At 39.0% G+C, this 14,342-nt stretch overlaps 1 protein-coding gene, 1 long non-coding RNA gene and 1 pseudogene across 3 annotated transcripts in view; 2 read left to right on the forward strand and 1 right to left on the reverse strand.

The window, feature by feature from the left end:
* The window catches only part of YAE1 (YAE1 maturation factor of ABCE1), a 46,663-nt gene extending 34,245 nt beyond the window's left edge, over window positions 1-12,418 (reverse strand). Inside the window, exons 1-3 of one of the 2 annotated variants that reach the window (XM_032758276.2) lie at window positions 12,247-12,418; window positions 9,652-9,773; window positions 7,384-7,988 (exon numbers count right to left, since the gene is read on the reverse strand). In XM_032758276.2, the coding sequence (XP_032614167.1) occupies window positions 7,559-7,988; window positions 9,652-9,773; window positions 12,247-12,375 (681 nt within the window). In that variant the 5' untranslated portion in view covers window positions 12,376-12,418 and the 3' untranslated portion in view covers window positions 7,384-7,558. Of the gene's footprint in view, window positions 1-7,383; window positions 7,989-9,651; window positions 9,774-12,246 lie in introns of those variants that run through there. The other variant, XM_032758277.2, reaches the window with a different exon arrangement.
* LOC116809404 (thioredoxin-related transmembrane protein 1-like) lies at window positions 9,787-10,916 on the forward strand (annotated as a pseudogene).
* A 146-nt stretch (window positions 12,419-12,564) lies between the features above and the next one.
* Window positions 12,565-14,342, forward strand: part of LOC131384440 (uncharacterized) — a 153,639-nt gene continuing 151,861 nt past the window's right edge. Inside the window, exon 1 of the long non-coding RNA XR_009215285.1 lies at window positions 12,565-12,728. This is a non-coding gene — a long non-coding RNA (uncharacterized LOC131384440). The remainder of the gene's footprint in view (window positions 12,729-14,342) is intronic.

The raw sequence follows: 14,342 nt of genomic DNA on the forward strand, positions 1-14,342 counted from the left end.
AGCCTGAGTGACAGAGTGAGGCTCCAACTCTTAAAAAAAAAAAAAAAAGAAAAGTAACTTTTACTTTTTAAAAAGCATTTTTATGGTTATTTTCTTGTTTTTTATTTTTGTTGAGACTGGGTCTCACTCTGTTACCCAGGCTGAAGTGCAGTGGCAGGATCATGGCTCACTGCAGCCTTGAACTCCTGGGCTCAAACCATCCTTCTGCCTCAGCCTTCCAAGTAGTTGGGACCACAGGTGTGTGCTACCATGCCCGGTTAATTTTGTATTTTTTGTAGAGATGGGGTCTCCCTATGTTTCCCATGCTGGTCTTGAACTCTTGGGTTCAAGCGATCCACCTGTCTCAGCCGCCCAAAGTGCTGGGATTGTAGGCATGAGCCACCGTGCCAGGGTGGTTAGTTGTTAATAAGCAAATAATTTGCTGTTCCATGGTATAATTTTTAATTACAAGTTAGAGAGTTTTTGGTTATTTCAGAATCTGATTTTGGAAGAGAGGTGTTTTGCAATGCCTCCAAATAAGAAAAAGAAGATATTTTATTTTCAGGTTATTTACATTATACCCCAATTTCAGTCATTTTGCTTTATTGTCAAAAGCTATCATTATACTATTGTCAAATCACTCATATTTCATTATTACAAGAGATATGACAACTCATTTGTTTCGTGTTTAAAAATCTATCTAGAACCATATACTTCTTTTATAAATAACAAAACCATGTTACATAGATAACGATGACTATGTCATTAATAAGAAAACAGGCTTAACTATTCTAGAGTTGTATTTGATGAGAGGAAAACCTACTTGGTTGTCAATTTGTTGACTAAAAAGAGAAGAGTTGTGATATATTTGAGTAGGTTAACAAAGTTGTTGTCTCTCCCTATGTTTACATCCTGAAAAGTTGTGTTCGTGTGTATGAGAGAAACAGAGCTAGAGAGTGAGATCAAGAGGTGAACTGAAAGTGTTGTTTGAAACAGTTTAGGTGCAGCCCTGCTTGGCAAGTAGAGATGCTTCCTGCAGGTGAGGTTAGAATTTTACATCGCTTTTGATTGAAGGTTGCATGCTTTGGGTTCTAGGTGTTTACTTTTAGGCCTCAGAGCTTTGGAAAAAAGGTGCTTTTTTCTTTTGAACAGGTTTTCTTATGATCGGTTATTTTGATTTAGAAAAATTCTTAGCCTAGAATTTAAACAAGAACAGGAGGATTCTAATTTCTTATTTGTTGACATACCCCAAAAGCCCTCCTCATCCACCCAATTTCACAAATGGCTCAATCTGTCTGGCATAGCTTTAGGGGTAATCACTAGCTTCTTGTACTCGTGACCATGAGGTCTAAGCAGAGGGCACATTACCAAGGAATGAAACGCGTGCTAATTTATCAGGATGCACCAGCACCACCTAGTGGCCTTGAACAAACTCAACAGCTTCTTCGAAAGAGGATCCAAAGGTCCAAGGCCTCTCTCAGTGGTGAGTTGCATACACATGCATGAAAGCACCAGGATTCAACTTCCACAGAACTCAATCTGTAGGTAGTTCTGACTAGTAGTTTGAGCTTCTTTTTGGAAAGAGCAGACTATTTATAGGGCAAGAAAACGGAGTGTTACACACTGAGGACTCTTGGCTCTTTTTGGCAGATCTGTAGCAGTATGCACATATGTGAGTGGTGAGCTAACACCCTTCTTTTGAGTTGAATAGGAATATGTAAAAGCTAGACACATCATCACAAAATGAGTGACATGAACTATCTTCCCGTTTGGAGGATAGCAAGTCTAAGAAGTCCGAGGAGAATTTAGTTTTTCCTTTACTGTATGCGCTAAACCACTTTCTACATAATATTCTCCCCTCCCAGTAGGCAAAGGACCTTCTCTTTTTCTACATGTATAGCAAACAAATCTGGTAAATTTTTCATTCCTTATAACTGTTGGCTATTATACTTTTTTTGTTTTTTTAGACACAGGGTCTCACTCTGTTGCTTAGGCTAGAGTGCAGTGGTGCAATCACAGCTCACTGCAGCCTCAACCTCCTGGGCTCAAGTGATCCTCCCACCTCAGCCTCCCAAAGTGCTGGGATTGTAGGTGTGAGCTATATACACATAGCTCGGCTATTATATACATTTTTAAAATAAAAATAATACTTGCTGACTGGGGAAGACTTGAAAAATGCAGAAAAGTAGGACTTTTTTTTTTTGAGAGAGAGAGAGTCTCACCCTGTTGTCCAGGCTGGAGTGCAGTGGCACGACACGATCTCAGCTCACTGCACCCCCACCTCCCGGGTTCAAGCAATTCTCCTGCCTCAGCCTCCTGAGTAGCTGGGATTACAGGCGCCTGCCACCACACCCGACTAGTTTTTGTATTTTTAGTAGAGATGGGTTTTTGCCATGTGGGCCAGGCTGGTCTCAAACTCCTGACCTCAAGTGACCCGTCCACCTCGGCCTCCCATAGAAAAATAGAAATTAACAGCAAAGGAAACACATAGCTCACAGTCCCCCTACTAAACACAGTCACTGCTACTGTGTTATTATTTAGTAAGCATCTACCCTGAGTACACACTCTGGAACCAGGCTTGCCGTGGTTTAAATCTCAAGTGGGCCATTTAGTAGCTATGAACTGGACCAGTTACTTTAGCCTTCTTGGTGCCTCGATTTCTTCATCTCTAGGATGGGCATAATAATAGCTCTGCAGCAGAGGGATATTATGAGGATTAAAGAAATTAATATATGTAAAGCTTTTAGAATATAGTGCCTATATATAGTAAACACTGTCGGCGTTAGCCATTACTTTCTCTCTCTTCTTCCTCCAGCTCCTGTTATTAGAACTATGCACCAGGGATCCTGCTAGAAACTAGCATCTTGGTTTGTTTTCACCTAGTTTTTGCCTTTGTGTAGTTTCTTTCTGTCCTTTCTTTCTTAGTAGTTGAAACTATACTAAAACATAATGTTGTATCTTTTAAAGTTTTGCTATAATATTAATTTATTCATTGTCAAATTTGTAATGACTGGTAAATGCTATTATCTTAATGTAACTGTTTAGCTTGGTGTAAGATGATGACACAGTTTGGATATGTGGATTTTTATTATTAACATGCAAAATGAAGATAAACATTTTTTAAAAAGGCAAACATAAGGCAGGCGCGGGGGCTCAAGCCTGTAATCCCAGCACTTTGGGAGGCCAAGGCGGGTGGATCACCTGAGGTAAGGAGTTCGAGACCAGCCTGGCCAACATGATGAAACCCCATCTGTACTAAAAATACAAAAAATTAGCTGGGTGTGGTGGCGGGCCCCTGTAATCCCAGCTGCTCAGGAGGCTGAAGCAGGAGAATTGCTTGAACCCAGGAGGTGGAGGCTGTAGTGAGCCGAGATTGCACCATTGCACTCCAGCTTGGGCAACAGGAGTAAAACTCCATCTCAAAAAAAAAAAACAAAAACAAAGCCAACATAAAGATTTACAAAAGAATGTAACACGATGTATTTTGGAATCTTGTTCTGGTTATATTTCCATGTTGGCTAGTAGATTCATTTTTTTTTCTCTCATCAAGCACTACCTATGCATCTATGTACAGGGTATGATGCTGAATGCTGGGAATATAACACTAAATAAGGGATTTTCCTGGAGAGATGTGAAGAGGCACTCAAAGTGATGCAGGGGAAACATTGGGAAGAGCAATCAGCTCTGCCTGATGAAGCTGAAATTTAAGCTGGTATTGGAGGGTGACAGGAATTGGCTGGGAAAGGACATGGAATAAAGTATTCTAGGCAGAAGAGTCAGCAATGAGTAAAAATCTAAGTTGGGAGTAAGCCTCGTGTATCCATAAAGCATTGTAGTAATGCCTGTAAAGAAGTGTAGTGTGCATGGTGGGTGGAAAGAGGCAGGTGGGAAAAGAAGACGGACAACACTTCTTTTGGGCCCAACACTTCCACAGGTTTGGGCCCAGACCTGAAAACGAAAACAAAAATGAAAACGAAAACAAAAGCAAAAGGGAATAAATCCAGGTTTTAAGTCAGGGAAGTAAACTGTTTTGGAAAGATAACATTGGTAAGAGAGAGAATGGACAGCTAGATTGTAGGTACTGACATTAGTGATGAGGTTGGTACATCAATTAATTAAAATGTGGGTGATTAGAATGAAAGGAGGCCAGCCTCAAACTGTTTGAGAGATGTACAGCAACTCAATTGGAAGTAGGGTATGATGGCAAAGGAAAGGCAAAGGAAGACTTAAATGTTTCCAGCTATGGATGACATTAATAGGTGAGATCATCTGGTCAGAGTATAAAAACAAAGAGGTCCAACAGTGAAACTCTGGGGAATCCCTACATCTAAGCAGCAGTCAGAGTCGGGGGGAGTTAGCAAAATGATAGGGAACAGTAATGAGCAGGACACAAAAAATTGTTGCTGGAAAAGGCAAGGAGAAGGGATTGTATTAGCAGTGAATGGTTCATGTCCAATGATGGAGAGGAGACAAATGGTAGGACCGAAAACAAGTCAGTGATGGACAGTTGTGTGACTAGCTATCAGTGACTTTAGCAAAAAGTAGTTTAAAGCTGGAGAGTGCATGAGGAGTTAAGAATTTGAGACAGTGATGGCAGACTCCTGCTCCAGCATGTTTGTTCAGAAAAGGCATTAAGTAGGGGCAGAAGCAAGAAAGGCAACTATTGTGGTATCTCTTCATGATAGAGATTTGAGAATTTCTGTATAAGAAGCCTGATTGGTGGATCACTCTCTCTACACACACACACACACACACACACACACACACTCTCTCTCTCTCTCTCTCTTTCTCCTGTATCTTAGACTGGAAGCTTAGTTCTAAGAACAAAGCTCTAACCTTAGCTGGAAGAGGGTAAGAATCACAACTTAGACTTGGCTGAAGGCTTTTATTTTAGTTTCCCACAAAGCAGTTAATAAGTAGTGTAAAGGGTATATATTAGGTAAGGACGCAGGTACGTGTATTCAGCTGCCCACTCCCTCTACATATCACAATATTTTTGGTGGCCTTAGCCGTTCTAGTAACTGAAATGTCAGAAAAGTGTGGTTCTGCGGGCTTCCTTACCACCCTTTTTAAAAACCGCAGATACATCAGCACCTAGAAGTAACTTATTTTAGATGAAATTTTTTCTAAGGAAGCCACACCACTCAGTCTAATGTCTGGGTTCTGGGCCTTGAAACTCTGGCTGTGCCAGCTCTGGGGCAATTTTGCTTTACCGTTTTTCATTTATGCTCATGCAGTGTATTCTCATGGAAAGACCTGGCAGCCCTACAACATGTGAGGCAAGGCAAGAGACCCAAGGCAAGTAAGCTCTTTCCCTTCATTCTTGGTTCTAGTACAGAGACTCATGTTCATGGAACACAGGTAGAATGAGCATGCCATTAACATTCCTCTGCAGTCCAGGAACTTCTGTATTTCATATTTTTAGAGATAGGGTATTGCTCTGTTACCCAGGCTGAAGTAGAGTGGGGTGATCTTAGCTTACTGCAGCCTCAACCTCCTGCACTCAAGTGATCCTCCCAGCTCAGCTTCCCAAGTAGCTAAGACTACAGGGACTTAACACCATGCCTGTCGGATTTTTATTTTTTTGGAGACAGAGTCTTGCTCTGTCACCCAGGCTGGAGTGTAGCAGCGCAATCTCAGCTCACTGCAACCTCCACCTCCTGGGCTCAAGCAATCCTTGTGACTCAGCCTCCCCAGTAGCTGGGATTACAGGCATGTGCCACCATGATTGGGTCATTTTTTGTAGAGATGGGGTTTCACCATGTTGCCCAGGCTGGTCTTGAACTTCTGAGCTCAGGTAATCCACCTGCCTTGGCCTCCCAGAGTGTTAGCCTGAGCCACTGCACCCAGCGGACTTTTTTCATTTTACTAGAGGTCTCACTATGTTGCCCAGCCTGGTTTTGAACTCTTGGACTCAAGTGATCCTCCTGCATTCACCTCCCAGTGTTGAAATTACAGGTGTGAGTCACTGTGCCTGGCCCTTTCTGTATTTTTCAAAAGGCAAAACAAGTTCAAGAGATGTTTTCAACCCAATAGTCTTAACTAGCTAATTCTCCTGATTTCATTTTCTATGAAAATCTGTACAAATACACCATATGTAGCCAATGGTGGCAATGGGTGTTATCTTCAAGGGATCTTATCAGGAAAAGCCTAAAAATCCCGATTTACCACACTCACGACATTTTTACTTAGGGTGGCCTTGAGATGCATCATTAGAGGCAAGTATTTCATATGTATATGCATGGCACAGCAACATTAAGACTTTAGAGGCTGCTTATAATACCCATATTCCATGTGGAGTTGAGATTTTGGCTGTGTCCACAAACATGGAAAGATATATATAACAAGACAAATTAGTAAATCTCTGAAACAGTCTTTACATCTGGAGAGACAGAAGAGCTTTTTTTAGCCAGCTGCCAAATGGCACTGGTATGTTCAGCAGGTTTTAATAAATCCTGAAACTTAATACGGCTTCTGCTTTCAAATCTGTTGCTTGAATTTCTTAATGTTCTTCTGTGAACTTTGAGGAGGGTCGTAATACAGTAATACATTTTTAATCTCTTGAAAAGACATACTTTTGTCAGATTCATCTCAATATGCCTGTCTTTCAGCTTAGATGGTAGGTATAAATAGGGGTGAAAGAGCAATTAAGGCTACCAACGAGGGACAATTATTTCAGTGCCTTTGAAGCCAGGTACCTCATATAAACTTGTGTTTCAGGTGAATAAAAGTGACGACAAATCCTCTCCTGATTCCGATATGCTTAGGTCCTGGAGCAAAAATTTGAATCTAATTTTGTCCACGCTAGACTAAGAATATCGACTCAAGGTAATACAGAAGTCAGTGGTTTCAGTGTTTCACTACTATGTGAATATGAAAAATACTGCAGTTTAAAATAATCTGGCACATTGTTAGGCAACGTTACTAACTCCTTACTACTTGGAAAAACTAAGTAGGTATTTTCTTGGACTTTAGCATAAAATATATTTTCTATATTTTTCATAAAACTGAATGTCCTTACTTTTAATGAACACAAAACTAAAACACATTTTAGTATTTTGCTGTTAATCATTTAATCAACAGCATAAACACTGCCTCAGTTTCTTAGTCTCTTAATTTCAATATATATCTACATATCTGTATCCATATATCTGTCTGTGTGTCTATATCTACGTTAACTATTAGGTTATTTTTATACCTTTGGTTTGGTAAGGTCCTGACCACCTAATAGTGACAGGAGGTAGAAGTAGGAGTAGGTCCTTAAAAAATATGTTTAATTCTTGTTCACTTTTGCTAATGAGTCTGAAAATACTTCATTTTGACCACAAGTTTGGAAATATCAATGACAATGGAAATTTCTGACCATATCTTAAAACTACATAAAAATTACCAGTGACAAAGAAAAAAGGCTTATATTACATTTAATAGTGTTAATTTTGAAGACAATAGTGTTAATTTCAAACTTCCATAAAGGATAACCCTACAGTTTACATGTCTGATGCAGAAACCAGTACAAATTTCGATTGTTAGGAAACCAAGTGTTCTGAACATTATTTTCATTAGAAAAGGGAAGATAATTTCATAGTTGTTTGAGGTGCTGTAATACATCTACTGATAGGCCTAGCTGTCTAACTAAACCGGTTGTCTGTTCCAAAATCCATGTGGGGATTGGGTTTTCTGAATGTGCATGCTCCTGTGTTCTACAACATTCTAAATATGAACAATCTATCCCACTATGGCTCTTGCTACAGTTTTTGTTAAACTCAGCATTATTTTCACAGAGTCTTTCATCTTTAGCTTCATCAATCTTTTTCTCAGCTGGAACTACACGACAAAGGTCCATATCCTCAATGGAGTCCAATAAATCTACAACATGGGATGGTGGAGTCATTGATTTCAGATGTTTGAGCACATACTCTTCACACTGGCCAACTGCATCCAGAAGATTGTTTATTTTATTGATCAAAGTTGAATTATTATTATGAAGGTGACACCAGGAGAGCAAAGCACTGAACAAAAATATAAACAAGGGTTAAATAGCAAAATAGGACTTAAAAATATAAGACTATTTATCTTTCAATAGCAAACAATTGGACTTAATCATAAAACTGTTTATAATTCATAAACCCTCTTTCACAACTCTATATACACTTTTCCTGATTTTATATTTTTCTCTTATGACTATGTAATATCTGTTGAAGATGAATACAACTCTGAAAAAGAAAAATTAGTTTCTTCTTTAAGGACATTAAACAGCTTCTAAACTAGCAATTCTCAATCATGGATGCACATTAGAATCACCTGAAGAGCTCTGAAACCTATCAAGGCCCAGATTATATTCCAGACCAATTAAATCAGAATCTCCGGGGGTGATCTTTTTTTAAAGTTTCAGAGTTGATTTCAAGGTGCAACCAAAGTTGAAAACCATTGTTCTAAGCATATAGTTGCTTGCCATCAAGAATGAAGGTTAGAGAAAAAAAGTTTTCAAGAGACTTCACTTTCCTGGGCTTATGTCACAGAGTAGAAATTGTTTGCTGAACTACTAACAATTTCCTTGAAAAAGGTAAAAATTCTTCTAGTTCTAACAGATTTAATATTATAGTCATGTCATAAAATAATGATTATTATGAAAAGTATTTAAAAATAGAATCCATTGATATAAAAGATTCAGCAGTAGCTTTCTAAGGTTATATAACATCAACTTGATGATGTGAATATTGACTATTTTCCTACTATAGCAGACAAATTCTGGTTCCTAACAGTTGGATTTTCTAAAACCCCAAATACAATAAATTTTTCCGTTTTGTTTTGGTAACTTTTATCATCTACTCTTCTTTAAAATCAGCGATTCTTTGAAGCATTTTTTTTTTCTCTACCAAGGACAGTTTAAAGGGTATAAAGCAGGGGTGTCCAATCTTTTGGCTTTCCTGGGCCACACTGGAAGAACTGTCTTGGGCCACACATAAAATACACTAACACTAATGATAGCCTGATGAGTCAAAAAAAAAAAAAAAAGAAAAGAAAAGAAAAGAAAAAAAATCATGAAAAAAATCTCATAATGCTCATACTGTTTTAAGAAAGTTTATGAATTTGTGTTGGGCCATATTCAAAGCTGTCCTGGGCCACATGTGATATGCAGGCCACTGGTTGGACAAGCTTGATATAAAGCATCAAAGAGGACAAGGCTTCTAGGCTCCTGGCTCTGTGTATCATTTGACCATTTGGCTCTGATATATGCCATTATTGCAATGGCATCCTGATAAGTATTCAATGTTCAGGACTACAGTAAATTAAATTAATTTTCTCTTAATTACCAACTATTTTCATCATGTACTTCTAGTCTAGAGGTCTGTCATATTGTGTGGAAGTACTAAAAGTTTTATTCAAAATCTGAAGACCTTTCAATGAGATAGATAATTGTTCAGGTAGCAGAAGTATACATCTTCTTACCATTTCTTTGCACAAAAAGACAATATGTAGTTCACACATTAAAGCAGATGAGCTGATAACGATTTTGACTTTTTAAAGACAATATAATTCTATGATCTGTGACACACTTTAGCATATTTAGCACCAGGAAAAGCACTTCAGTTTAAACACTTTATTTATACAGAAACATCCTCCAGTAGTATTGAGGTTAAAATGATTCAGCATTTAGACTTTAAAAATTACCTCAATGTTCCTCGGAGTCGTCCATAGTTTAAAATGACTTCTGCGCCTTCCTTATAACCTTGATTGAAGCCCTGTTGAAGAGTAACTGCTTTGCCAGCATCTATTCCATCTCTATAACCTTCCTAAAAATAAGTAATGGAGAACTGCAGCTGTAACTAACACTAAGTATATACATGTAGGCTTTTCTAGAAAAGTACAGAACCAATTTAGAAAGCAGATGAATTAGGCCTTTACTGTGTTACTGACCATAATATGGCATAACAATATAACTAAAGCAGACTATGCTTCTCAAAAGTTTATTATTGGTTTATCATTACTTACCCCACTTTTGAAGTCTAGAGTTACTGGGCAATTTTTAAAACACTGATAGTCACAGTTTTTAAAAAATGTAGTGTTGGGCCACCACGCTTGCTGTGAGGTGGGCAAGCGGTGGACACGGCGCCCTCCAGGAGTCTTGCAGTCCCCCTGGCAGTCCTGGTACTGTTGCTTTGGGGTGCTCCCTGGACCCACAGGTGGCAGAGCAACGTACGCATTATCACAGACAAGAACTGGAGAAAGCTGCTGGAAGGAGACTGGATGATAGAATTTTATGCCCCGTGCTGCCCTGCTTGTCAAAACCTTCAACTGGAATGGGAAAGTTTTGCTGAATGGGGAGAAGATCTGAGGTTAATGTTGTGAAAGTAGATGTCACAGAGCAGCCAGGACTGACTGGACAGTTTACAATAACTGCTCTTCCTATTATTTATCATTGTAAAGATGGTGAATTTAGGCATCCTCAGGGTCCAAGGACTAAGAAGGACTTCATAAACTTTATAAGTGATAAACAGTGGGAAGAGTATTGAACCTGTTTCATCATGGTTTGGTCCAGGTTCTGTTCAGATGAGTAGTATGTCAGCACTCTTTCAGCTATCTCTGTGGATCAGGACTTGCCATAACTACTTTATTGAAGACCTTGAATTGCCAGTGTGGGGATCATACACTGTTTTTCCTTTAGCAACTCTGCACTCTGGACTGTTACTAGGACTCTGTATGATATTTGCGGCAGATTGCCTTTGTCCTTCAGAAAGGCACAGAGCACAGCTATACCCTTCAAAAAAATTATTATCAGAATCTGCTCAACCTTTGAAAAAACTGGAGGAAGAACAAGAGGTGGATAAAGAAGATGTTTCAGAAGAAGCCAAAAGTAAAGAAGGAACAAAGACTTTCCACAGAATGCCATAAGACAACACTCTCTCGGTCCATCACTGGCCACAGATAAATCCTAAATTGTATAGTTATCTTAATATCATGATTTTGATAAAAACAGAAGACTGATTATTTCTTTTGGTTTGAAGTGAACTGTGACTTGCTTGTATATTACAGGGTTCAGTCTAGACTGACATTAAATTGAAGACTCTACATTCAGAACATAAAAGCACTAGGTATGTAAGTTTGAAATACGATTTAAGGACAGTATGGTGGTTTAACTAGTTCTCTAATTTTTGAAAAATCGTGCCAAACAATAAGATTTATGCATATTTGTTGAATAATAACCTGTTTCAAGTCTGAGTTTTGAAAATTTACATTTCCCAAGTATTGCATTATTGGGGTATTTAAGATTATTTTAGATTGGAATGCTGTGGGTGGGTGAGGAGACAGGGCAAAGCAGAGAGAGGAAATTGTTTTTAAAAAAAGGATGATGAGAAGTCTGGTTTCAGAAATTTTGCATAATACCTAAATTCAACTAACCTGCAAAAGCTCTGTGGGTAGTGATTTCGTTCTGCATCTCTCATGGTGCCGCAGCATTTAAAAGATGCTCAATACTTGTTAGTGTAGCCCCAGTCTCACATAACGCATTTTTGTAATTGACAACATGGTTTTTGGGCTAAGCAAATACCACTTTACTGAAATATTAAACAAGGCAGATTCCCAACTGCAGCTTTAGCGGCAATTTAATGGTTGGCAAATATATTAAGTGGATGTGGACCTCACTATTTGGTCCTCACCCAGAAATAGGTTCTGTAGGCTGCACACAGAAATTAAGCTTAGTTTCAATGAATAGTGAGACAAATTAGAGATGAAAAAGTTACATCTAACAAATAAAAAAGAAACCAACTTTAATATTCCCTTACCTAGACACCAGTATTCCACATTAGCTTTCCCTTATTGTCCTCTGACAGCTTGCTTAAGTTCATCTTTTCAATATGTCTTGATTAACACCACTCCTTAACTTTAGGCTCCCTGCCCATTTAAGCAACCCATATAAACTGCGTACACGTCCTTTGACAGCCATAATTAGTATAGTGTATGTTTCTCTTCAGCTCCTTTCCCTGTGATCCTCAACAAACTGCAAACTGTTCAAAGTCTACACATAGTTAATTTTGGTCGGTCCGCAGTTTCTAACGCATCCCGTAAGCGCTCAACGAATGCATCTTGTTGTTTTACACGCTTTCAAGTAAACATTGAGAAATCCTAGCAAGACGCGGGTCGGACCGGGTTCCCAGGGATAAAGAGAGCAGCACCGGGCCAGGCTGGGGCCACTCTGGACCCGGCTTCTTCACAACTCCGCGCCTCTTCCCACAACCCAGCACCCCGCGCCGTCCACACCACGTTTACTTTGACTCGTCTCTGCATGTGACTCTGCCATTCCCGCTGCGCCAGGAGCGACTCATCTGCTTCCTCGTCAAACACGTCCCCTTTGTCTCCAGGGCCCTGGATCAAGGATGCTGCTTGAACCCACGACATCACCCAGGTAATTACGGGGTCGCAGGCCACCGGAAGCGCCAACAACTCCTTCCGGTCCGAAGGCGGGGCGAAGACGGCCAGTGGAGGCTCGGGAGGGGCTGCGCGTGCGCGGAGGCTGGCTGTGGACAGTGGCCGCCGCCAGAGCCTTCGCTTGTGGTGATTTTGGGCTCCCTCGGTTGGCAGTGTTGATGTGAGCCTGTTAGTTGTGAGCGAGGCAGATTTCCTCGCGTGGCCGGCACGACCTTCACCTTTGCAGAAGGCAACCGGGACCCTCAGTGAGACACCTTCCATTTCCACCGTAGTCCTACCATGGTCTGGATTTTACATTCGCTCGCGTTGGTAAACTATTAAAGGTAGTAAAGTTGATGGGCGATTACCACCTAAATACTTTGTCTCTTTTGGAATTTCCTCTGCATTTAAAGGATTTGACAAGCCGACATTTTAAACTGTTAGGATTGTGGAGTAAAGGATAATAGGATCCAAAAGTGAGATACTGCAGCCAATTTCAGATTAGTAAGAAATATAAAGTACATTTGTAAAGCCAATATATTTTTTCATTGATTCACAGTATCCTTCTGCCTCCCATTCCTGTTCATATGCCCTAAAGTAAACAGTTGGTTTGGTAAGGGTGGGGACTTGTGTCAACACCAGGACAGTTCTGACACATAGTAAATGCTGAACTCGATCTTGGTGAATGAATGAACACCTGTAGTATTCCTGTTTTGCCCTTTGCCTGGGTAAAATGAGTCATGTGATAATGATTTATTTATCTCACAATTTATTGAACACCTACTTTGTGTCAGGCACCATTCTAGGCTTTGGGATACATCAGTGAACAGACAGAAGTTCCCAACCCTTGTCGACTTTATAGTCATGTAAAATTGACAGGATAAACAATAAGCAATATATAAGTAACATAAGGTTTGTTAGAAGATCATAAATAAATGCTATGAAAAAAATTTTTAAATAAGCACAGTAAGAACCATGAGTGTGTGGGAGTGGGTGGTTGGTTCATGTTACAATTTTAAATCTCCAGAGAGAATTTGGCATCCCACAAATAAAAAATATATAAACTATAAATATGTATATTTTATTAATGTAAATTTATTAAGATATATGTATATATCTATTAGGAACAAAATGGTAGTAAGCAATAAAGATAACAATAAAATAGAAAACCTCAAAACTTGAATAAATAAGTCCAATTCTTTTTTGTATTATTTGAAAATACCATTAAGATAGATAATCCTGTCATGACCCAGCTTTTTAAAGAGAACAAAATTATACAAGAATGAGAGATGAGATAACCACTGATGCAGAAGGAGATTAAAATATTAATTACCAACTAAAACTCAAAAGCAACATATTCAAAAACCTGAGAGATATGAATGAATTTCTAAAAAAATTGACCCAAGAAGTAGAAAACATGAAGAGACTAATTACCATAGAAAAATTGGACATTAAATATCTACTATTAAAAATGTCATGGAGACTTGGGAGTTTCACATTAAGTCCTTTGCAATCTTTAAGGAATGATGGAGTCTTAAACTATTTTTACCATTTTAGGGGAGAGAAAAAGAAGAAACTCCTTAAATCATTTCATGAAGCCAGCCTTACTGTAACTTCATAAAGATAGTACCAGAAAAACCCCAAAGTTCAAGTTAGCTTGTGAATATATATCCAAAAGGGAATCTAGTAAACCCCAATTACTTTTGCACCAACCTATTAGTACCTTATCAAAAGAATAATTTAAGAGGTTTTGTACCAGGAAAGCAAACTTTTGCAATATTAGGACATCAATAATATTTCATTGCATCGACTATTTTTTTTTTTTTTTTAAAACAGCGTCTTGCTCTGTCACCCAGGCTGGAGTGCAGTGGTGAGATCACAACTCACTGCATCCTCGATCTCCTGGGCTTGAGCTATCCTCCTGCTTCAACCTCTTGAGTAGCTAGGACTACAGGCAT

Source organism: Hylobates moloch, unplaced genomic scaffold, assembly GCF_009828535.3.
Source record: "Hylobates moloch isolate HMO894 unplaced genomic scaffold, HMol_V3 SCAFFOLD_1, whole genome shotgun sequence".
NCBI classification, from domain to species: Eukaryota; Metazoa; Chordata; class Mammalia; order Primates; family Hylobatidae; genus Hylobates; species Hylobates moloch.